This window comes from Orcinus orca, chromosome 13, assembly GCF_937001465.1.
Source record: "Orcinus orca chromosome 13, mOrcOrc1.1, whole genome shotgun sequence".
NCBI classification, from domain to species: domain Eukaryota; kingdom Metazoa; phylum Chordata; class Mammalia; order Artiodactyla; family Delphinidae; genus Orcinus; species Orcinus orca.
Window position 1 is genome coordinate 67,648,313 of NC_064571.1, and position 24,396 is coordinate 67,672,708.

Consider the following 24,396-nt stretch of genomic DNA (forward strand, 5'->3'; position numbering starts at 1 on the left):
AATACCTATTTATTGATGGCTTTTGGTTGGCAAGATGCAATTTCTTGGTTATGATTACAGTTTCGGGGTTTTACCCTATGGTGGAACCAAAAACCTGTTTTTCATACTATGTGAGATTTACCATTTAATCAGTATTACAGATGAAGTGCCATCTGAGATATCTGTTCCTGTTGCACAACTGATTCCTAAGCTACATATATTACTAGCTCTATACACTGAGAGAGGCAGTAGCCACCAGCATGTGGTTGGCAGAATAATGCCCCCACAAAAGATATCCACATCCTAATTCCCAGAAGTGTGAATACCTTACATGGCAAAGAAGAATTACGGTTGCTAATCTGCTGAATTTAAAATAGGGAGATTATCCTGGATTAGCCTGGGGGGGCCAGTGTAATCATAAAGGTCCTTAAAGGTGGAAGATGGAGGCAGGGAAAGACTCAGTGTCAGAGTGAGGCTATGTGAGGAGGACTCAGCTGGTTCTTGCTGGCCTTAAAGATGGAGGAAAGGAGGCAGGAGCCAAAGAATGTGGGTGACCAATAGAAACTGGAAATGTCAAGGAAACAGACTCTCCACAGGAGCCTAACAGAAAGGATTTGGTCCTGCAAATGCCTTGATTTTAGCCGAATGAGCCCCACATCAGACTTCTGACCTCCAGAACTGTGAGATGATAAATATGTGTGGTTTAAGGTGACTCCATTCATGGTACAAGCAGTAATAGAAAACTATACAGAGCACAGTCAGTGCCCAGATCGTAGTTTCTAACACCTTGCTTTAATCAAAGGAACTAGGGTTCCTTAGGAAAATGCTGAGCCTAGGGCTGGGGCAGGGAAAAATACAAGAATCTTGTACCACCAGAAAATAAGAAAATGATTAAAAGAAAAAAAGAAATATGGGGACCCAAAAGGACGTTAAGAGCCAACCTGCAAAAACTCCCAATGGCCAAAGCTCGAACAACTTCAGCAACAAAATAAATAACAATAGTACTGGATTATAACCCAAAGAATAAAATAAATATTGATAAGTTCATATTGGCATAATTAAATGACTGAGAAGGGACAAACCTTCACAGAATTGCAAATAAAATATGTAGATGCTCCCCACTCCAAGGAGGTGAAGCTTAATTCCCCCTGCCCACAACCAGCCCTACTGAATAAAATACAGAGAGAGAGGAGAAAACATTAACTTTGTGGTGCAGAACCCTGGCAGACACCACCTTAACCAAATGATTACAATTAACATCACTCATGATAAGCCAGGTTGATATCATGAACCCTCCTGATGAGATGAGAAAGTCACTTCATATCCGTGGGGCTTTTTCCCAAAACCCAAAACTAATCATGAGAAAATGTCATGAAAAGCAAATGCAAAACAAACTCAAAATGAGGGACATTCTACAAAATATCCGACCAGTTCTCTTCAAAAGCACTAAAATAAAGACAGACTGCCACACAATGGAGGAAGACTACAGAGACATGGTGACTTTAAAAAAAAAAAAAAAGAGATCCTCAATTGGATCCCAGAACAGAAAAAGGACATTAGTGGAAACACTGGTGAAATCTAAATAAAGTCTGTAGTTCAGTTAATAGTATTGTACCCATGTTAATCTTTTGTTTTGACAAATGTTCCACAGCTGTGTAAGAGGTTAACATCAGGGGAAGATGGGTGAAAATAGGAAAATTTTCTGTACTGTCTTTGCAAATATTCAATACATCTAAAATTATTCCATATAAAAAGGTATTTAAGAACATCTAATGTTAATGCAAACTACTGTTTAATTTAAAAATACATGAATAACAGCTATTTTGCATTCTAAAATCAAAGACCTAGGTGTTCTTACTTGGGATTCACTTACTATGCCGTTTATTTGATTGTAATAGTTGAAGATTATCAGTAACCACATTTCTAAGATATAGTTGGGACATTATTTTTATTGTGGAAGGACATGTTAAATCTTGGCTACATGATATGTCCCTGCCTGGTATTCATTACACAATGACTCACAGAAATATCTGACTTCAAGCATAAGGAAAATAATTCCCATAAGATTTAAGGACAAGAATAAACAAGGGAAAAAAGGCCACACTGGGTTTCGTAAACTCCCTTAACAATGACATATATAATAAATACAACAGCTAATTCAATTTTTCCCCAGTATTACAATGTTGCCTTTCTCTTTAAAAATATCATTACAATTTATAGGTACTTATTTAGCCACAAGTGAAAGGAAAACTGAAGGCGCTAGAATCAAGTTATCTCTTGAAATTAAGGTTGAAAAACAAACTATAAAGTACATTGGGTCCATCTCTCCTATTTTTTTTTTACTATTATTGTAAAACACCCTTTTCAAAGTTGGCTCAAATTGATCATTTTAAGACTGACTTTATTTGTGCTTCTCTACTAAATGCAAAGTGGACAGAAAACCCTAAAGCTCCCCCCAAATTCTTTTACTTCTTTCTCCTAAAATTGCCCTGTTATAAAAACATGGATTTTAGGTAGTTTTTAGAATCTACTTATTAATTTAGGCAAAGAAATTCTTCAATTTTCAGTACAAATGAGGGTACTGAAAGGCCTAGAGTCAAAATATGCTTCCCAGCTCACATCTGGAATGCCTCGCAGCCTGCAGCAGTGCAGCTGACTGAGGTATTAGAGATGGTGCACATCAACAGGATATCCAATTTAGGTAAACAACCGCAGTATAACTCCAGTAAGTAACTGACTGAATAACCTTAAAGCCCAGAACCATGTCTCCCAACCAAAGAATCTGTCAACTTCCACACAGCTCAGAACTTGAGCTTTGTTAACAACTCAGCTAACACAGTCAAAACAAAAGCTTCGTTTAAGTTACTTAGATCTCAGTACAATCATAAAAAATTACTTAGTTCTCAATGTAGTTCTAGAAAGAAGTATAATCCTGGTATACTGCCTGGCATATGACTTAACTAAAATAAACCTTTGTTCCCAATGGGTTTCCCTCCCTCCCTGGCAAAAAGAAAGAAAAAAAAAAAAGCATCAAACTCATCTCAGCCAAGCAACCTGGCAACTGAAACTACAAAATCAACAAGGACAAAAACTTATTTTTCAACTAGCAGTAGTAGCTAAGATGAAAACGATCTGTATGTATCTGAAAATACACAGAGTTGTATGTGACATCTAGCCATAGAACTAAAACATTTTAATATACTGTCTACTATATTTCTTCTGACAGTTTTCATAAAAATCTTAATTCACGATAGCCATTATAATAACATTTACTGAATGACTACATCAATCGTTGCATACTTTTCTTTATAGATTGGTGAAATGTGGGAAAGAAGCTGTATGTATCAGGATCCTTTGGGCTATAAATAACAGAATACCAATCTGAAAGTCATATAAACCCTCTGGGTGTATGTGTCTCACATAAAATGTAGTCTGGCCCCAAGGCTGGTTCAGAAGCCAGGCCCTCACATTCTATTTGGCCATCCTCTTGGATGCAAGATGATTGCAGGAGCTCCAAGTATGATGTACTCTCACAATAATGTCCCAAAGTAGGAAAGGAGAGGCATTGTCCCTTCATGAACCTCTTATTAAGGAGGAAAATCCTTCCCAGAGCCTTCTAACAAGGAGTCTCCCTATTAGGTCCCTTTGGTGGGACTGGCTGATAGGAGGCTGAGGACGGCAATATGAGGTATTTTCATTCTCTGTCATGGGATGTGTGTATCATAGAAATACATTGTTAAAAATAGTAAAACATCCTCTCTGGCCTTTAGGTATTTAGTAACAAATGCAACAACACAGGAAAGAAGGGTGCTGTGAAACCTTCCATGACTTACAGTAGGAAGCAATAAAATAATCAGTCTCTTGTGGCCAGGTGACAAGAAAATTTGCTGTAAGTAAGAACTACAGTTTAGTAATTAAGTAGCTAGGAATCCTTGACTAAAAGCCGCCTTTGAAGATAGGTCACAGAGGGAGTGTCAAATATATGTGCTGTAGAGTAGCGGTCCCCAACCTTTTTGGCACCAGGGACCGGTTTCGTGCAAGACAATTTTTCCACGGACAGGGGCGGCGGGGAGGGGGTGATGGTTTAGGCGGCAATGAGACCGGTGGGGAGTGGCAGATGAAGCTTGGCTCGCTCACCCGCTGCTCACCTCCTGCTGTGCGGTCCGGTTACTAACAGACTGCACACTGGTACCCGTCCTCGGCTTGGGGGTTGGGGACCCCTGCTGTAAAGATTCCTTCCAGGAAATCTCAAGCAGCTGTTACTCAGGGTGACTAGTAACTAGTAATTCCTCACTTAGCTGACGCAGGTAGTAAAACTGACGCCTCAGAGATACCAAAGAAACTGGTAGGAATGGGGTGTTACTGATACCGACTCTTGAGGAGAGTCTTACTTCAATATAGAAATGTATTCATCTTATCCTCTGAGTTGTAAAATAGGAGAGCAGCATGAAGTGTTGTTAAATTTTAAAAGGGTCCACCAAATTGAATGGTGTCAAAGACATTCATGGCTTAAAGACGGTTCTAGTTTTAATGAATGTCCATTTTAAGTAGGAGGAAGCTGGGTAGGAGAGGGAGAGTTTTCCCTCTCACCGAAGATAAAGTTGGGTATTATAAACTGTAAATATCTCAAATAGGAAATTATCCATTCTTTGTACTTACTATATAATAGTTAATAAAATTAAGGTGACTTCAGTAAATTTAGTGATTCTTAAAACTGTGTGAGAAATATCTTTAAATGCATTTACATCTAACACTTATACATTAAATACAGTTAAAACTGAAATTTTGACCACATAAAATGGATTATCTTTCCAACTAATGTATGATGCTTGTTTTGCAGCATGTTCATGTGTAACAGCAGCATGCGCTATAACCACTGTTTCTCCAGTGTATTGGGCAAGGTATACAATAGATTTTAACCCAGTAGTTTTTATTCATGGTCTTTAAAAAGAGAAGAATGCTTATAAAATGCCAAAGGCATATTTTTTAAATTCCAGTTATTTCTATAGATCAGATTTGACCAAAAAAATTTTAGTATTTTGGGAGACAGGTTATTCTCAGGGAGGCCGGACTTAGGAAAAGCCTCTGACCCAGTTTCAATTATCCAGCTAAAACAGGACCACCACAGGAGCCTGTAAGGATACACTCAGACTTTGCATGCCTTGAACAAACTGAGAGTGGATAAAAGCATTCATCAGAGGCCATGCTGTTACTTCTTTCTTGTCCCTGATATCATTCTGGAACAATCTAGATATATTTCACAATTTGTGGTTGTTCCTAGTTTTCACCACTACCTTATGGTGCAGTTTGAGAACAGTAGGATTATATGACAATCTACTTTAAAATCAGGACGTATATGTCAGGGAGAGTTTAGTTCAATCCACGACTTGGCAACTTTTTAAATCACTATCCATTTAATGTTTACTCCTCTTTTTGTGCTTTCTAAAAGCCTCCAACCCTTTTGCCACTCAAGTGTGATTAACTAATGATCCAGAAAAACCAAGGAGCCATGAGCTGGGTGGGCCAGATGGCACACGAATTTCCTGGTACAAAAACACTAGGCAAATGGACTTTTCATGACACCTCTGGGTTTCATATTTCCTGCGTTGTTACTAAGTGGTTATGAAGTTGACTAAAAATAAAAACCTATGTCTAAACCATCATTGTAAATAGTTGAAATCTATCAGACATTTTTTCCTTAACATCTAAGTTCACATACCTTAGCAGACTCTAAACAGTTTAGCTAGCTCAGCTTACCAAAACTCTTTACAATGTGTACTGGAATCTAAACACTCTTAATGGTTTCTTTCCTAGCCTGTTAGGTAAGTCTGTTACTTCCATACTTTAAGAAAAAACTTTCAAATTCTAAATTCTCATCCATTCTCCAAACTGGCACTACAGATATATAATATTATTTCCCTTTGATCATTCGTAAATGAACTAAGGAAACCAGATAATTATATTCCAAACTCTGGTAAGCAAACATTTATTTAGAAATAATTATACATAGAAACATTAAATACACCCTAAAGTCATGGCAAGTGTCAACAAGCTAAGTCTGGCATAGTCTGAAGCAGGATAGAGCTGACCAATAGGACACATCCATTCTCTTCCCTTTCTTTCATTTTCCCCTGCAAACTCCAACATTAATACTCCATTTGCAAACACATTCTGTTTTATTTTTCCTGCCTACACTTTTGCCTTGCTTAATTTACTTTGCACTTATTCACTTTAAAGGTTCTAAAATCGGTTTTTTTCTTCAATCCAAAATCTGTTCTCATTAATGGTTTGCATTTTTATGAAATCCTATCAAGTCTACAAATACTTTAAGAGCCTACAATGGTGAGAGACACTGTAAGGAGCTTATATCTTTTGGGAAAAGAAAATGGGAAAGCTAAGAATGAAATACTTACACAGAAACTCAAACAAGAGAGAAGACAGTTTTAACAATGTTAAAAATGAGTATAGGGGCTTCCCTGGTGGTGCAGTGGTTAAGAATCCGCCTGCCAATGCAGGGGACACGGGTTCAAGCCCTGGTCCGGGAAGACCAGTTGCCGTGGAACAACTAAGCCCGTGCACCTCAACTACCGAGCCTGAGCTCTAGAGCCCGCGAGCCACAACTACTGAAGCCAGCGCGCCTAGCGCCCGTGCTCTGCAACAAGAGAAGCCACCGCAGTGAGAAGCCCACGCACTGCAACGAAGAGTAGTAGCCCCTGCTTACTGCAACTAGAGAAAGACCGCGCGCAGCAACAAAGACCCAACACAGCCAAAAATACATAAATAAAAATACATAAATTTATAAAAAAAATGAGTATACCATTGCAGAATAGGAGGAAGTAAAGATTAGGTGATCAGGGAAAGAGAACATGGGTCTGTGAGACACTAGAAAAACCAGAGGTCTAATATGGATCTCTGTAAGGCAAAAGGTGGGAGGGTGGATGTCCCAAAGAGAACTACAGAAATAACAGGCAGCAGCAAATAACACTCTACTGGCATTTAATTTAATCCTCACACCACCCAATAAAGCTGTACTACTTCTTTTTTAAGTTGAGATGTAACTGATGCATAATATTACATTAGTTTTAGGTGTACAACAAAATGATTCCATATATGTACATGTCATGAAATGACCACCGTATGTCTAAGTTAATATCTATCACCACAGAGTTACAAATATTCTCCTTATCAGAACTTTTAACATCTACTCTCAGCAACTTTCAAATATATAAGAGTATTATTAACTATAGTCACCATGCTGTACATTACATCTGCATAACTTATTTATTTTATGACTGGAATTTTGTGCCTTCTGAGCAACTTCACCCATTTTGCCCACCCCCAAATCCTGGCCTCTCTGTATCTATTCAGTTGTGTTTTTGGGGAATTTTATTTTATCTTATTCTATTGGGTTTTTTATTATGGGAGACTTCACAAATAAGTGAAAGCATGTCGTATTTGTTTTTCTCTATCTGACTTTTCACTTAGCATGATGCCCTCAAAGTCCATCCAGGTGATATAAATTATAGGATATCCTTTTTTTATAGCTGAGTAATATTCCATTGTCTATATTTACCATTTTCTTTATCCATTCATCTACCAATGGACACAAGTTGTTTCCATGTCTTGGTTATTGTAAATAATGCTGCAATGAACATGGGGGTGCAGATATCTTTTCAAGTTAGTGCTTTTGTTTTCCTCCAATAAATACCCAGAAGCAGAATTACCAGATCATATGGTGGTAGTTCTATTTTTAATTTTGGGGGAACCTCCATATTGTTTTCCACAGCTTCTACACCAATGTACATTCCTACCAACAATGCACAAGCGTTCCCTTTTCTCTATAGCCTCACCAACAGTTGTTATTGCTCAGCTTTTTGACAGTAGCCATTCTAACAGGTGTGATGTGGTATCTCATAGTTTTGATTTGCATTTTCCTGATGATTAGTGCTGTTGAGCACCTTTTCATGCACCTGTTGGCCATTTGTATGTCACCTTTGGAAAAATGTCCATTGATCTCCTCTGCTCATTTTTTAATTAGATTGTTATTTTGCTGTTGAGTTATATGAGTTCTTCATATATTTTGGATATTAACCCTTTGTCAAATATATGATTTGCAAATATTTTCTCCCATTCCATAGGTTGCCTTTTCATCTTGTTGATGGTTTCCTCTGTTGTGCAGAAGATTTTCAGTTTGATACAGTACCACTTTATCTTTGCTTTTGTTTCCTTTGCTTTTGGTACCAAATCCAAAAAAAGTCATCACCAGGACCAATGTCAAGAAGCTTGCCACCTATTTTTTCTTCTAGGATTTTTAAGGTTTCAGGTCTTATGTTCAGGTCATTAATCCATTTTGAGTTAATTTTTGTGTACAGTGCAATATAGTAGTCCAGTTTTCACAACAAACACCATTTATTGAAAAGACTATCCCTTCTTTATTATATACTCTTGGCTCTTTTGTCATAAATTAATTGACCATATATGTGTGGGTTTATTTCTGGGCTCTGTATTCTTTTGTACTGATCTATGTGTCTGTTTTTATGCCAATGCCATACTGTTCTGATTACTACAGTTTTGTAACTAGTCTGAAATCAGGGAACATTATATCTCTAGCTTTGTTCTTCTTTCTCCAGACTGCTTTGGGTATTCTGAGTCTTTGTGGTTTCATACAAATTTTAGGGCTGTTTGTTCTATTTCTATCAAAAAATGCCATTGGAATTTTGATAGGGATAGCACTGGATCTATAGATTGCTTTGGACAGTATGGACTTTTAAACAATACTAATTCTTCCAATCCATGAACACAGAATATCTTTCCTTTCAGATATGAGCACAAATATCTTATTTGTCTACTTCAGCTTCTTTCATTGATACTGTATAATTTTCAGGGTACAAGTATTTCACCTCCTTTATTCCTATTTTATTCTCTGGTGCCATTGTAAATGGGATTGTTTTCTTAATTCCTCTTTCCGTTTAGTTTGTTATTAGTATATAGCAACACAACAGATTTTTGTATATTAATTTTGTATTATGCAACCTCACTGAATTCATTTATTAGTTCTAACTGTTTTTTGCTGGAGTCTTCATAGCTTTCTATATATAATATCACGTCATTTGCAAATAGCGATGGTTTTACTTCTTTTTTTCCAATTTGGATGCTATGTATGTAATCTATCTAATTTTGCCTAATTGCTCTGGCTAGAACTTCCAATATAATGTTGAATAAGAGTCGAGCGCATCGGCATCCTTGTCTTATTCCTGAACTTAGAAAAGAAGCTTTCAGCTTTCCATCACCATTAAGTCTGATGTTAGCTGTGGGCCTCTCATATATGGCCTTTAATATATTGAAATACATTCCCTCCATACCCACCTTGCTGGAAGTTTTAGTACCAATGGACGTTAAGTTTTGTCAAATGCTTTGTTGTTGTTGCATCTATGGAGATGATCAGATAATTTTTATCCTTCCTTTTATCAATGCAGTATGTCTCATTGACTTGCAGATGTTGAACAATTTTTGCATCCCTAGGACAAATCCCACTTGATCATAGTGTATTATCTTTTTAGTGAACTGCTGAATTTGGTTTGCTAACATTTTGTTGAGGATTTTTACATCTATGTTCATCAGGGATATTGGCCTCTAATTTTCTTGTGGCATCTTTGTTTGGTTTTGGTATTGGGGTAATGCTGGCCTCATAAAATGACTTTCGAAGTGTTCCCTTCTCTTCTATTTTATGTTTCCTTCTTCTTTTCTTGGCTGTACTGCATGGCATGTGGGATCTTAGTTCCCTGACCAGGGATCGAACCTGTGCCCCCTGCATTGGAAACACAGAGTCTTAACCACTGGATTACCAGGGAAGTCCCATCTTCTATTTTTGGGAAGAGATTGAGAAGGATTAGTATTAGTTCTTTAAATGCTGGGTACAATTCACCACTGAAGCCATCTGGTTTTGGACTTTTGTTTGTTGGGGGTTTTATGATTACTGATTCAATCTCCTTACTAGTAATGGGTCTGTTCAGACTTTCTATTTCTTCATGATTCCTAGGTCATATGTTTCTAGGAATTTATCCATTTCTTTCAGGTTGTCCAATTTACTGGCATATAATTGTTCATAGCAATCTCCCATGATTCTTCATATTTCTGTGGTATCAGTTGTGCATCTACCCTTTCATTTCCGCTTTATTTGTGTCCTCTCTTTTTTTCTTGGTGAATCTAGCTAAAGCTTTGTCAGTTTCCTTTATCTCGTCAAAAAACCAACTTAGTTTCACTGATCTTTCCTATTGTCTTTTCAATTTCTCTTTCATTTATTTCCTTCCTTCTAACTTTGAGCCTTATTTAGTCTTCTTTTTCTAGTTCCTTGATGTATAAAGATAGGCTGTTTATTGAAGTCCCCTTTTAGAATTACTTTCGCTGCATCTCATAAGTTTTGGTGTGTTGTATTTCCATTTCCATCTGTTTCAAGGTATTTTTTGATTTCTCTTTCGATTTCTTCTTTGACCCACTGGTTGTTCAGTAGTATGTTATTTAGCCTCCGCATACTTGAGTTTTCCAGATTTTTTTCTTGTAACTGATTTCTAGTTTCATAACATTGTGATCAGAAAAGATTCCTTGACATGATTTCAACCTTCTTAAATGCAATAAAACTTGTTTTGAGGCCTAACATATGATCTATCCTGGAGAATATTCCATGTGAGCCTGAGAAGAATGTGCATTTTGCTGCTTTGGGATACAGTGTTCTATATATGTCTATTAAACTATATGTCAGACCAACTGGACTTAAGGCCAATGTTTCCTTATTGATTTTGTCTGGATAATCATCTATTGATGAAAATGGGATATTAAAGTCCTCTACTATTACTGAATTGCTGTTCCCTTTAGGTTTGTTAACATTTATGTATTTAGGTGCTCCTTTATTAGGTGCATAAATATTTACATATGTTATATACTCTTGTTGGATTGACCCCTTCATCATTATATAATGACCTTCTTTGTCTTTTATCACAGACTTTGTCTTAAAATCTATTTTGTCTGATATGAAATACAGCTAACTCAGCTTTCTTTTGGTTTCCATTTGCATGGAATATCTTTTTCCATCCCTTCACTTTCAGTCTGTGTGTGTCCTTAGACCTGAGGTAGGTCTCTTATAGACACCATAAAGATAGGTCTTGTTTATGTTTAATTCATCAGCCACTTTTGTCTTCCAATTGAAGTATTTAATCCATTTACATTTAAAGTAATTATTGATAGCTATGTACTTACTGCCATTTGGCTAATTGTTTTGTGGCTGTTTTGTAATTCCTTTGTTCCTTTCTTCCTCTCTTGCTCTCTTCCTTTGTGATTTTCTGTAGTGGTGGGCTTAGATTCCTTTTTCTCTATCATTTGTGCATCTGCTACAGTTTTTTCCTTTGTGGTTACCATGAGACATAAAATAATGTATAACAGTTGTTTTAAGTTGATAACAACTTAAGTTGAGACACATTCTAAGGCTGTACATTTTTACTACTCCCCCACCATGTTATGTTTTTGAGGTCACAGTTTACAGCTTTTTATCTTCTGTATCCCTTAAAAATTATTGTAGCTATAGTTATTTTTAATACTTTTGTCTTTTAAACTTTATTCTAGCTTTAGAAGTGATTAACCCACAACCTTTACAACATTATTCTGAATTTTACTATATATTTATATTTACCAAGGATATTTATACGTTCATGTTTCCCAGTTCTAATTAGCACCTTTTCTTTTCAGCTTAAAGAAGTCCCTTTAACATTTCTTTGTAAGGCCATTCTAGAGGAGATGGACTCCTTGAGCTTTTGCTTGTCCACAAACCTCTCTCTCTCCTTCAACTCTGAAGGACAACTTTGCCAGATACAGTTTTCTTGACTGGCAGTTTTTTTCTTTCAGCACTTTGAATATAGCATGCTACTCCCGTCTGGTCTGCAAAGGTTCTTCTGAAAAATATGCTGATAATCTTATGGGGTTCCATTGTATGTAACAAGTTGTTTTCCTTTTGCTGCTTTGAAAATGCTCTTTATATCTTTAAATTTTGACACTTTAACACATTATTGACTGGAGACATATTAATACATCTTTTGTTACCTGAATGTTATTGAAAGGAGACGTATCAGTATGTTTTTAGAGAGTGATACAATTAACATCACTGTGCAAAGTTGTTAGAGCTTAAAATTGATCAAGGGTTCATTATACAACTTGTGATTGTCAATATCATTCACATTTTGCTCCGTTAGGTTTTTGTTCCAACCTTGTGTATATTATAAACGTAAAATTTTCAAAAATGACGTATCGCAAAATTCTGAGTGCAGAAGAATTTTTTGGTGAATTCTATGCAGATACTTTCTCTGATTGTCTGAGTGACATACTAGTGTCTCAGAAGATAATTCTTCAGAATATCGTTCTGATTCAGACAATGTGAATATTAGACCAACAAAAAGACAAAAAACCTTAGTGATTGATTCTGATACAGAAAGTGAAAATGAAACTCAGTGCTGGAGAATTCTCCTTTGCTTCTATAGAAGAGTGGATTGAAGACAACATTTCATGAAAATTAGAAGATTTTACAGGTGTGTCAGGTGTAACTATTGAATGTAATAACCCACAAAGTGTTAGTGAAATAACAATTAATTTTTGGCTGACCAAAATAGAAATCACTGGCCACAGGCATTAATTTTTGCAAAAATCCCCTGTCAATAATGAGTTAATTATGTGTCTTGGTGTGAGGCTCTTTAAGTTCATCTTATTTGGAATTCTCTGGGCTTCCTGGATCTGGATATCTGTTTCCTTCCCCAGGCTGAGGTACTTTTGGCCGTTGTGTCTTCAAATAAGTTTTCTGCCCCTTTCTTTTTCTCTTCTTCTGGGACCTCTATAATGTAAATGCAGGACCACTTGATGTTGTCCCATAATTCCCTTAAGTTATCGTCAATGTTTTCCAGTTTTTATGTTTGCTGCTTTGATTGGTTATGTTCTACTGCCCTGTCTTCAAGTTCACTGACCCTTTTCTACTGCTTAAACCATTAAACTCTCTGTTTTCAGTTCAGTTATTGTATTCTTCAGCTCTGTGACTTCTTATATTTTCTATCTCTTTGTTAAACTTTTCATGCATTGTTCTCCTGAGCCCAATGAGCATCTTTAGGACTGTAATTTTGACCTCTTTACCACCAGGTTAATTACCTGTCTCCAGTTCATTAACATCTTTCCCTAAAGTTTTATCTTGTTCTGTAATTTGGAATATATTCCTGTGTTTCTTAATTTCCCTTGACTCTCTGTGTTGGTTTCTATGCATTAGATATAATACCCACCTCTCCCAGGCTTGTAGGAGAGTCCTCCTATAGGAGATGAACCTTATCATTCAACCCTGCTCTAGTTCTTGGCTGTCTCTTAAAGCTTTGTGATTGTCCGAGCAGCCTACTTTATTTTTAGTGGCTCCCAGTAGTTGAGGATGGCTATGCCAGTGTCGGGGGAGGATCTCAGCACCTTGATTCAGGCCAATTGGAAGTCAAACCCTCAGGCAGCCGCTTTTAAAGTATGTAAATATAGTTCTTTCAGGAGAAGACTTGGAGATGGGCTTTTATGTCTCCTCCCTCCATGCTAAATAAGCTCTAGAGTAATGGTTGGCTCTAAGAATTCTTTCTTTATTTGCTGCTGTCCCATTGACCTCCCCCCTCCCCCCAAACACAAGCCCACTGGCTACAAGAGCCAGGTTATCAAGGGATGTGTTTTCTGGGTGACAGCCACAAAAGTCAGAGTGCCAGACAAGTATACAAGCTCCTTTCTCGGAGACACTGGTGACCAGACGTGGGCCAGAGGGAGAGTGATATCCCCACCCCCAAGGTTTCTAGATTACAGTCTGCCCTTAGATGTGTGTTTAATGAGAAGCCTGCCCCTCCGACCACAGCAAGGAATATAAGCAAATAGCCGTCCTTCACAGAAAGACTGGGGGCTTTTCATTCAGCTGCCTCTGCACTGGGTCCCGGAGTATAGCCACATAAGTGTGCGGGGCCCTTTAAAAACTATTTCTCAGTTTGCTATATCCTATGGGTCTCCACTGGCTTTCAAAGCTAGATGTTTTGAAGGCTCATCTCTCAGGTGCAGGTGTTAAAAGTTGGGGTGCTACTAGATGTGGGGTTCAAAACCTCCACTCCTGAGGGAGATGCTCAGAGTTGTCAGATTCCTCCTGATTGTGGGTTGCCCTGTGTTCCTGGCTGCACTAGTCTGGAGCAGAGTTTCTGTCTGGCTGAACAGGGAGGTGGGAGGAAACAAGTGTGTCTTGTTTCAAATACCACAGATTATCGTTGTTCTCGATGAGCCTTGGTATAGATTTTCTTGAGTAAATGTTTCTTCATTTGCTGTATGTTCTTCGGACCATTTCTGGAGACTTTAAATGGCTGTTACTTCAGAATTTTCACCAGTTTTCCTGGGAAGTGGGTCTACAGAGCTCCTCATACCTTCATGTTGGAACTGCCTTTCCAGTCATCTTTTTTTTTATGAACTATTTTTTTTAAAATAATTTATTCATTTATTTTTGGTTGTGTTGGGTCTTTGTTGATGAGCGCGGGCTTTCTCTAGTTGCGGCGAGTGGGGGCTACTCTGTTGCAGTGCACGGGCTTCTCATTGCAGTGGCTTCTCTTGTTGTGGAGCATGGGCTCTAGGCATGTGGGCTTCAGTAGTTTTGGCACGCAGTTTCAGGAGTTGTGACTCATAGGCTTAGTTGCTCCACGGCATGTGGGATCTTCCCAGACCAGGGATTGAACATGCGTCCCCTGCAGTGGCAGGCAGATTCTTAACCAGTGTGCTACCAGGGAAGTCCTCCAGTTGTCTTTTATTTATTTATTTATTTATTTATAAAATAAATTTATTTTTATTTATTTACTTTTGGCTGTGTTGGGTCTTTGTTGCTGTGCACAGGCTTTCTCTAGTTGCAGCAAGTGGGGGCTACTCTTCATTGTGGTGTGTGGGCTTCTCATTGCGGTGGGTTGTAGCGAAGCACGGGCTCTAGGTGGGTGGCCTTCAGTAGTTGTGGTGCGCGGGCTCAGTAGTTGTGGCTTATGGGCTCTAGAGCGCAGGCTCAGTAGTTGTGGCTCACGGGCTCTAGAGTGCAGGCTCAGTAGTTGTGGTGCAAGGGCTTGGTTGCTCCTCAGCATGTGGGATCTTCCCGGACCAGGGCTCAAACCCATGTCCCCTGCACTGGCAGGTGGATTCTTAACCAGTGCGCCACCCAGGGAATTCAGTCGTCTTTTACACACAAGATTCTTCTTGGGTCGTACTTTTAAATATCACCCTTGTAATATTTAAGTTACATTGTTTTGACTGTCTTTTTTAGAGGCTCCAATTATACAGATGTTAGAACTCCTCTAACTAGGTTCGATTTCAACTACTTTCTTTCTGACAATTTTTTTTCTTTTTTTCTCCTTTTCATTCTCTATTTTCTTTTGGTTTTTTAAAATTGTGTTGGAGTATAGTCGATTTGCAATGTCATGCTAGGTTCAAGTGTGCAGCAAAGTGATTCAGTTATACATATACATATGTTCATTCTTTTTCAGATTCTTTTCCCTTACAGGTTATTATAAAATATTGAGTATAGTTCTCTGTGCTATACAGTAGGTCCTTGTTGGTTATCTATCTTATATATAGTAGTTTGTGTGTGTTAATCACAAGCTCCTGATTTATCCCTCCCCATCCCACACGTTTCCCCTTTGCTAACCTTAAGTTTGTTTTCGACATCTGTAAGTCTGGTTTGTAAATAACTTCATTTGTATAATTTAAGATTCCACACGTAAATGATAACATATGATATTTGTCTTTCTCTGACTTACTTCACTTAGTATGATACTCTCTAGGTCCATCCATGTTGCTGCAAATGGCATTATTTCATTCTTTTTTATGGCTGAGTAATATTCCATTGTATGTATGTACCACATCTTCTTTATCAATGGACATTTAGGTTGCTTCCATGTCGTGGCTACTGTGAACACTGAGGTGCCTGTATCTTTTCAGATTATGGTTTTCTCTGGATATATGCCCAGGAGTGGGATTGCTGGATGATATGGCAGTTCTATTTTTACTGTTTTCTCCATAGTGGATGTACCAATTTACATTCCCACCAACAGTGTAGGAGGATTCCCTTTTCTCCACAGCCTCTCCATCATTTATTGTTTGTAGACTTTTTGATGATGGCCATTCTGATCGGTGTGATGTGATATCTTATTGTAGTTTTGATTTGCATTTCTCTAATAATTAGTGATGTTGGGCATCTTTTCATGTGCCTTTTGGCCATGTGTATGTCTTCTTTGGAGAAATATTTATTTAGGTCTTCTGCCCATTTTGTGATTGGGTTGTTTGTTTTATCAATATTGAGCTGCATGAGCTGCCTGTAAATTTTGGAGATTAATCCCTTGTCGGTCGCATTGTTTGCAAATATTTTCTCCCATTCTGTGGGGTTTCTTTTTGTTTCATTTATGGTTTCCTCTGCTGTGAAAAAGCTTTTGAGTTTAATTAGGTCCCATTAGTTTATTTTTGTTTTTATTTCCATTACCCTAGCAGATGGATTGAAAAAGACCTTGCTGTGTTTTATGTCAAAGCGTGTTCTTCCTATGTTTTCCTCTAAGAGTTTTATAGTATCGCATCTTATATTTAGGTCTTTGACTCATTTTGAGTTTATTTTTGTGTCTGGCATTAGAGAATGTTCTAGTTTCATTCTTTTACATGTAGTTGTCCAGTTTTACCAGCACCACTTATTGAAGAAACTGACTTTTCTTCATTGTACAGTCTTGCCTCCTTTGTCGTAGATTAATTGACCATAGACATATGTGTGGGTTTATTTCTGGGCTTTCCATCCTGTTCCATTGATGTATATATCTGTTTTTGTGCCAGTACCATACTGTTTTGATGACTGGAGCTTTGTAGTATGGTCTAGGGTCAGGGAGCATGGTTCCTCCATCTCTGTTTTTCTTTCTCAGGATTGCTTTGGCTATTCGAGGTCTTTTGTATTTCCATACAAATTTTAAAAATTTTTTGTTCTAGTTCTGTGGAAAATGCCATTGATAATTTAATAGGGATTGCACTAAATCTGTAGATTGCCTTGGGTAGAATAGTCATTTTGACACTATTGATTCTGGTAGCATCTTTAGGATTCTCTATGTATAGTACCATTTCATCTGCAAACAGTGACTACTTCTGCAAACAGTCTTACTTCTTCTTTTCCAATCTGGATTTCTTTTATTTCTTTTTCTTCTCTGATTGCTGTGGCTAGGACTTCCAAGACTATGTTGAATAAAAGTGGCAAGAGTGTGGGAATTCCATGGTGGTCCAGGGGTTAGGACTCGGCGCTTTCACTGCTGTGGCCAAGGTTCAATCCCTGGCCAGGGAACTAAGATCCCACGAGCTGCATGGCATGGCCAACAAAAAAAAAGTGGCTGAGAGTAGACATCCTTGTCCTGTTCTTCATCTTAGAGGAAATGCTTTCAGCTTTTCACTGTTGAGTCATTTTCTGTTTTCTTGTATTGCTCTTTTCATTTTACTCTATTATTTTCCTCTTGGATATTTCATAATTCGCTCTTCATTTCTGACATGATTTTGCCTTTTTGTTCTTTTTTTTCCTTGGATTCAACTGACTTATATTTCTCCTTGTTTTCTTGTCTATTACTGTTCATTGTATTTCTCACCCAAAAGTATCTTTTTTTTAATATCCCCAAATGCTTAGTTAATGATAATCCATTCAGTTTGGAGTGTTATGGTGTACATTTTTTGGCTTTTCAGTTCTGTCCTCCACTTAAGTTTCTTTTATGAATTTAAAAACCTTTTATGGTTATTGGGTTTTGCTGTATAATTTTGGGGGTGGGGTAAGCAAAGACTGTTATTTCTTGCTTCTCTTTTTATTCCTGCAGGATTTTTAATTTCCTTGTTTTCCTTCACTACCACACTTCTAAGGGAAGCTAGCCCTTCTCTATATATCTGATTCTCCCTCAGAAGCAATACTTCTCTGAGGCATCTTCAGGTCCCACTGTCTTTCTAATCACTTCCTTATATCTTGTGCTGTGAACTACTATGTCCAGACCTGTGCTCAGTATTTTGGCATTTAGTGTTGGACTTTAATTTTTCTGGCGATGCTTTTGTCTGTGCTTCCTCTAAAAGTTTTCCATGCCTCTCTTAAGTCTCTACCCACTCTCAGAACCCACAGGTTTGCAATGATGGGAGGGTAGAAAGAACTCTTTTAGACTTCTCTACTTAATAAATACCAGAACCTTCTAAATGCCTTGTCTCCTGGTCATGCTGAAGAGATGAGTGATATGTGGTTTTACTTCCTCTGCTTGTTGATTGGATGTTTTTTGTTTTTTTAAAGATGAGGAAGATCAGGCAGCTGCCATTGTCCTCCAAAAACCTTTGTAGGAAGGCTCTTAATTATGGATTCAATCTCTTTATTAGACACGAAGCTGTTTTAATTTTTTCATTTGTTTTCATTATTATCGTATTTTGTCAGTTGTAATTTGTTGATTTCATATATATTTTCAAGCTCATTCACATAATGTTCTTAATATTCTGTTACTTTATTTTATGTAGAATCAGGAATGATACACAAGACATTATCATTTTTGATCAGTCTTTTTAGGAATGTGGCAGTTTTTAAATACTATAATATCTTTGCCATTTCTGCCATTGAGAGGTGAAGTCTATGCTCCCTCCCCTAGACTCCTTAAGGACAGTGATGGCTTCCACTAATAATGTACTGTAGATGTGATGCTATATGAATTCTAGGTCATAAAATGCCTTGCAGCTTCCTGCTGGTTCTATGGGGATGTTTGCTCTAGGGAAAGTCAGTTGCCATTTAAGGAATCTGACTATCCTGAGAGCACAATACTGTGCAAGTGACAAAGAGAAAGATAAAACTATTAGCATGAAGGCAACTAAAACACAAACATGCAGTACTTCTTACTAGTCTATCCTAAGGACAATGCCTGCCCTTTGCCCTCACAAATCCTACACAATTTCAGTACACTGATAGGCACATGGTTTAGAGAGCAAAGAATTCAAATAAGAAATATTACATAGGAAACCAAAGAAGTACAGATTTAATGGATGAGGCTGTCAGGGAGTATAGTGGGTGCTTCATCCACTCATATGTGAATAACTGGTCTGAATATATTTTTAGTCTGTTCCTCACCCCTACTTCATATTACAGAGTGGAGATCAATTAAGATTTAACATGCAATGTTGACATATCCCTACTTATCCACCACTCAGTGAACATGCTGCTTTCCTAACTATGGAAAATAAACATTTCTAGGAATTTTAATATTATAGTATAAAACAAGGACAGTGAAAAGCCTTTAAAAAAAAAAAAGCGATGGATTAGGTAAGTTCAGAAAACACCGGCACCTGGTATAACGCTTGGAACCAATGGTTATTCAATTACTATTTATTAAAATGTGAATGAATCAGTTCCTTTCAAGTACCTTATCAGCACAGAGCACTTTCTGGTCTAAATTACCACAAGTATGACATGTAATAAAAAGTTACTGAACTATTAATTCATATTCTTCAAATTTTTGGTCCTTCTGGGACCATATCTACTTCCTTGTGAATAGTTTATTCTTTCAACGTAAGATGTTTCCGAAAAAGGATTAAAATAATCTATAATCCCCTAAGGAAAAAAAAAAACTGATTGTTTTTGGCTAGGGAGGGAAAAAAGTGGAAAAGGCTTTAATACTTAAGTGGAGTTTAGTAAGTTATTCTGTAGTTTTAGAGTGAGTACATCACATATAAAATAAATGAACAACTTATAATAATTTGTGAATAGCCTACCAAATCCTGGAACCCGTTTGAGAGTGGCTTTGAGGCAAATTTTCTCTAATCTGAGGTAGCTGTATCTCATCAGACAATTCCACAGGAACATCCAGTCCATTCTTGTCCGATGATTCATGATAATGACACTTCTTTCTCCAGGAACAAATGCATCACCTGTTATAATCACTTTTACACCAAACATGGTCTCCAGCAATGCCTACAGAAAAAGCAATACAGATACTTAACAATTTAAAGTTATGATTTTCCATAGGTAAATTTTATCATGTCCTATAAATAAATCTGATTTCTAATAAGGCAAAAGCATGTTATTCTTGCTTCTATAATAAATTAAGAAAAGTTAATCTGGAAGAACATGAAGGCACTGTTTCTATTTTCAGTTCTACTAATTTAAGTTTCTGGCAGCTCCCTAATTTAAAAATGCTAACTTTCATTGAAATCTTCAAGATGGGTTATTAAGACAAAAAGAAAAAGTACAAAAGGCATACAAAAAGTTTCCACTGTGTAATTTTTTCAGGTTATACACATATAAGATTTTTAAATTTTTTAATAAAAAGAATAGTCAAGAAATTTAATACTGAACATAGGACTGAGGGAACAGAGAGTCAAATTTTTCATTTTATACCTTTCTGTACTAAGATTTGTTTTAAACAAATACACATATCTGTTTATTTTTTAAATATATAAAGAATGTATATTTACTAAAGTGCTGCAGCCCCAGTACCTACAACAGTGCTTGACACATAGAAGATCAAATATTTGCCAAATTTGCTTAATTAACTTTTCTGATGGCCAGGCATAAAGTATATATGAAATATTTAGAAGAAAATAAATTACAGACTGAAGTTCTTGAAAGAACAATAACATATTAATACTGATTTCAATGCCCATTTAAATTTTTGAATAATTTACATGTAACTAATTTACTAGTTAATAAATATTTGACTAATGGAGAGAAAACTGGTCCACAGCAGACAAAAGACAAGAAAATCTAAAGTTCTCTGGCAATATTATGAAAACCTTGATCAAAGTATAGCAAAGAAACTGTGGTACAGTTATGCAATGGAATATGATACAACAATGAAAACAAATGAACTATGGATATCTACAGCAACATGGACAACATACAAGCATAATGTTGAGAGAAAAAAAACAAACAAGAATATATACATTAAGTGTCCATATATAAATCTTTCTGAAACAGACAGTAACTAAGATATTCTAGGGATAAATATACAGATGGTAAAAATACAAGTGGTAAAATTAAAAAGAAAAGCAAGGAAATAACTAACAAGTCAGGACAGTAGCTACTTCTACTAAATAGGAAGGTGTTGCGACTGGGAAGCTAGGGGGCTTGCTGACCATTTCCTACTTCTTGATTTGGCTGATAGTTACACTTTAAAATTATTAAAGTGCCTTTATGTTTTATTAATTTTCAGTATATTTTTAAAAAGTATAATACAAAAGAACAATAGGACCTCAAATAGGACCAAGAAAAAAACAAGTTAAAAGGAATATTAGCTTTAAAAACAAGTTAGATATGTGTTTGTTATTATGTCCACAGTATTACAGAGTCAGAGGGTTAAGATGTACAACATGATCATTTGGGCTAAAGTAGCTACAAAATGCCTGCGGTTTTCGTCAAATTTTCAAAAGCGTCCATAACCACTCCAATAGTTATAATCCACCCCCATCCCACTCCAAAGTCTGGGAACTTAAGTTCCAATGTAGAAGAGAGTTCAGGAGGGAGAGGATCAGGGAGGAGCCCTCTAGACTTGGACCCACAGCAAGAAATAACCATTTTTCCACTTAAAGTGTAAAGGGCTGTCAACTACCAAAGTGAATCACTGAATTTATATGTCTTGGCCCAGATGACAAGTCTGAAGTCACCATCCAAGGTTAGTTTAGATCAACCCCACTCTGCATTCCAAATATGATATACTTTTCAGATTTTGCAAAGAACTGAAATGCAAGGAACCCTTCCTTTAACTGGTAGAAAGAGGCAGCTGACTACTAATTGTATGTTGTACTATAGAAAACAGTTAAAAATCTTAAGCCTATAATTCCCAAACAAACACCAACTCTAACCTTACATGTGTAATTTCTAATACATGTTTCCTATGAATCCCAAAACAATCGTTAGCCTTTCGTTATAGTGAATGTCAAAAAAAAAAATCCTAGACTGTAGAGGAGCATATCATGAAGTATTCTCCTCCCTGCCATCCAGCACTCTATCAGAATGTGCCTGAAAGTTATATATAATCTTCTGGGCAGCCTAGATCTCTAGTTCACATTAATCATTTTTAATACCAGATAAGACATACCCAGTCAACGTTATTTACAGCTCCTGCAAAAGCAGAATAACAAATACACTACAGAAATAAAGTTGTAATGCCTGTAAAGAACGCCAGAATTCAAATATTCCAGATCAAAAACTGTTTAAAAAAAAAAAAAGACACTATTCTCATGTTTCTCATATTTGTTCTGTTTGTTTCTAGTACAGAAAATAACAGTTTTAGCAGTAAGAAACTAATCTTTATAATGTTTTATGTCTTAAACTGAACCAAGAGTGATAATTCTCATGACTTTTACTTAACTGGTCAAAGATCTCGCCTAGAATTAGAAATACAGAAGTAATTTCTGAGGATCTTTTATATACCACTATTTACTACCTCCAAGTGTGTATGAAAACAAAGATGAATGGGTCCCCTCATGATCACAGACAATCAGTTTTGCCATCATGCCCCATGTTCTTATTTATTACTCCAGTGGATCTTTACTTAGTCTGATGTAAGAAAGATCTATGACGTTCCTCATCTCCAAGTCTGCCTTGGCTTTTCAGACTAAGCTTAGGCCCGGCTCCTCAAATCCTTAGCTATTTAAAGACGTGCAATCCCAAGTCATTCATCAATCCCAAATCATTCATCAAAGACTGAGACCCCCTTTCTTAAGGGCAGCAGTCTAGACGGAAATTATATTCAGTAATCTATGTTTGTTGAACACCTGTTGTGTTCTAGGATGGGAATGGAATCAGCAAGCTGTGGAAGAGACATGTGTCCTAGATGGGGAGTTAGAAAATGCCTGCTGGATTCCTACGACATGATTTATGGTGAAAGGACAGTTCTAATAATCTCAGTAATTAGCTAACAAACACTGTTGGAAAGACTCAGAATTTTCAGAAGGAAAAACTGCTCTGGGCACAAGCAAAGTTTGACCTGACACTATTGATTATGCTGAACAGAACCATTCAAAAGTTAAATGAACAAGGATATGTACTCCTCATTACAAAAATGTTCCAAGGGAGACTGAATTGCAGACTAGAAGTCCTTTGCAGACTTCAGGAAAGGATTCTCAGACACACAGGTAAGTTAGACTAGGTGACCTCTAAGTCTCATCTAACTCTAAGATTCTAAATGATTTTTATTGTGGTACCTCATTTAACAGAAAATGTGCGAGTTAAAAATAGTAAGATAAGAAAAATCTTGCCAATGAAATCATTTTAAGGAACAGGTGAAGCTTACAAAAGAAAAGTTCATTTGTGACCATTTTTGTGAAGCAATAATTAGTCTAAATGCATTTACCCTAATTTATTTTTACTGAAAAATGATTTTTAACTGGTTGGGATTGCTTAAAATAAAGTACACCTATGGGGAGAGAAAGCTAAATTCCTTCTGAATAAAAAATGATCTGCTGTACTATTTGCTTCAAAATAAAAACTCCATTAGCACCTTATGAAGGTATGAAATAAAAGATATAAAAGACACCCTGACAGTTTTTCCTCCATTTCTTTTAACAGAGGTGTTCACTTTCTCAAAACTAGAACATCAACTTTCTATAACCTCGCTACAAGGGATTCAACTTCTATAACTTTCTAACTGAATGACTCTCTGCTCGATATGCCACTACTGGTGAGTAAGCCAGTGAGTTAAAAAGTTGAGTAACAGAAGTTTTTGCAAATATACACCAATTTAACACTACAGTGGTGGTTGAATCTTGCCTATATGATAAGCTCTGACGACAGGTAAGAAGGCAAAAGTCAGGAATAGCTGAAATTACCCTTGAATATCTCATAGGAAAGTACCTACAAGAGACCAGCACACATCAGTAAGACCAGCTCAGCCTGTTTTTTCTAAATGTTGGACCAGATTTCTCCAACTGACCATCAGATGAAATTATTGGTTTGCATATTGTTTTAAACACAAGAATCATATTCAGCACCGGACCACTCACATTTCAAACATTCAGTCTCATCTCTCCACTCTCCCCATATCCACCCTAGTACACGTAAGTGAAGCTGTAGAAGGTAAATAGATATATGACATAATTCTGCTGTAACAGTATTGGTACTAGTAGTAACAGTAGTAGGAGCAGCTATGGCAGAATTTGTCCAGTTAATTTGTCCATTTCTTCCAGAGTAATAGATTTTAATTGTGTACATGGCTGTCAGAAAAAAAGACTACAGTTCCCAGATTCTGTTACAGCTTTAAGCTGTTCTCACCAATGGGGTGAGCAAGAGAGATTATGTACAACTTGTAATTCACTGGTCTAAAGGGAAAGCACTTGCTCTGGACTTCCTTCCCTCCCCACTTCCTGCTGAGTGGGGGAAAGAAG

The 24,396-nt window shown here is 36.9% G+C and overlaps 1 protein-coding gene across 7 annotated transcripts in view; it reads right to left on the reverse strand.

The window, feature by feature from the left end:
- Nucleotides 1-24,396, reverse strand: part of LCLAT1 (lysocardiolipin acyltransferase 1) — a 214,305-nt gene that overhangs the window by 115,688 nt on the left and 74,221 nt on the right. For all 7 annotated transcript variants that reach the window (XM_049696339.1, XM_033425221.2, XM_033425218.2 and 4 more), the window contains one exon: nucleotides 19,786-19,984. In XM_049696339.1, coding sequence (XP_049552296.1) covers nucleotides 19,786-19,984 — 199 coding nt within the window. The remainder of the gene's footprint in view (nucleotides 1-19,785; nucleotides 19,985-24,396) is intronic.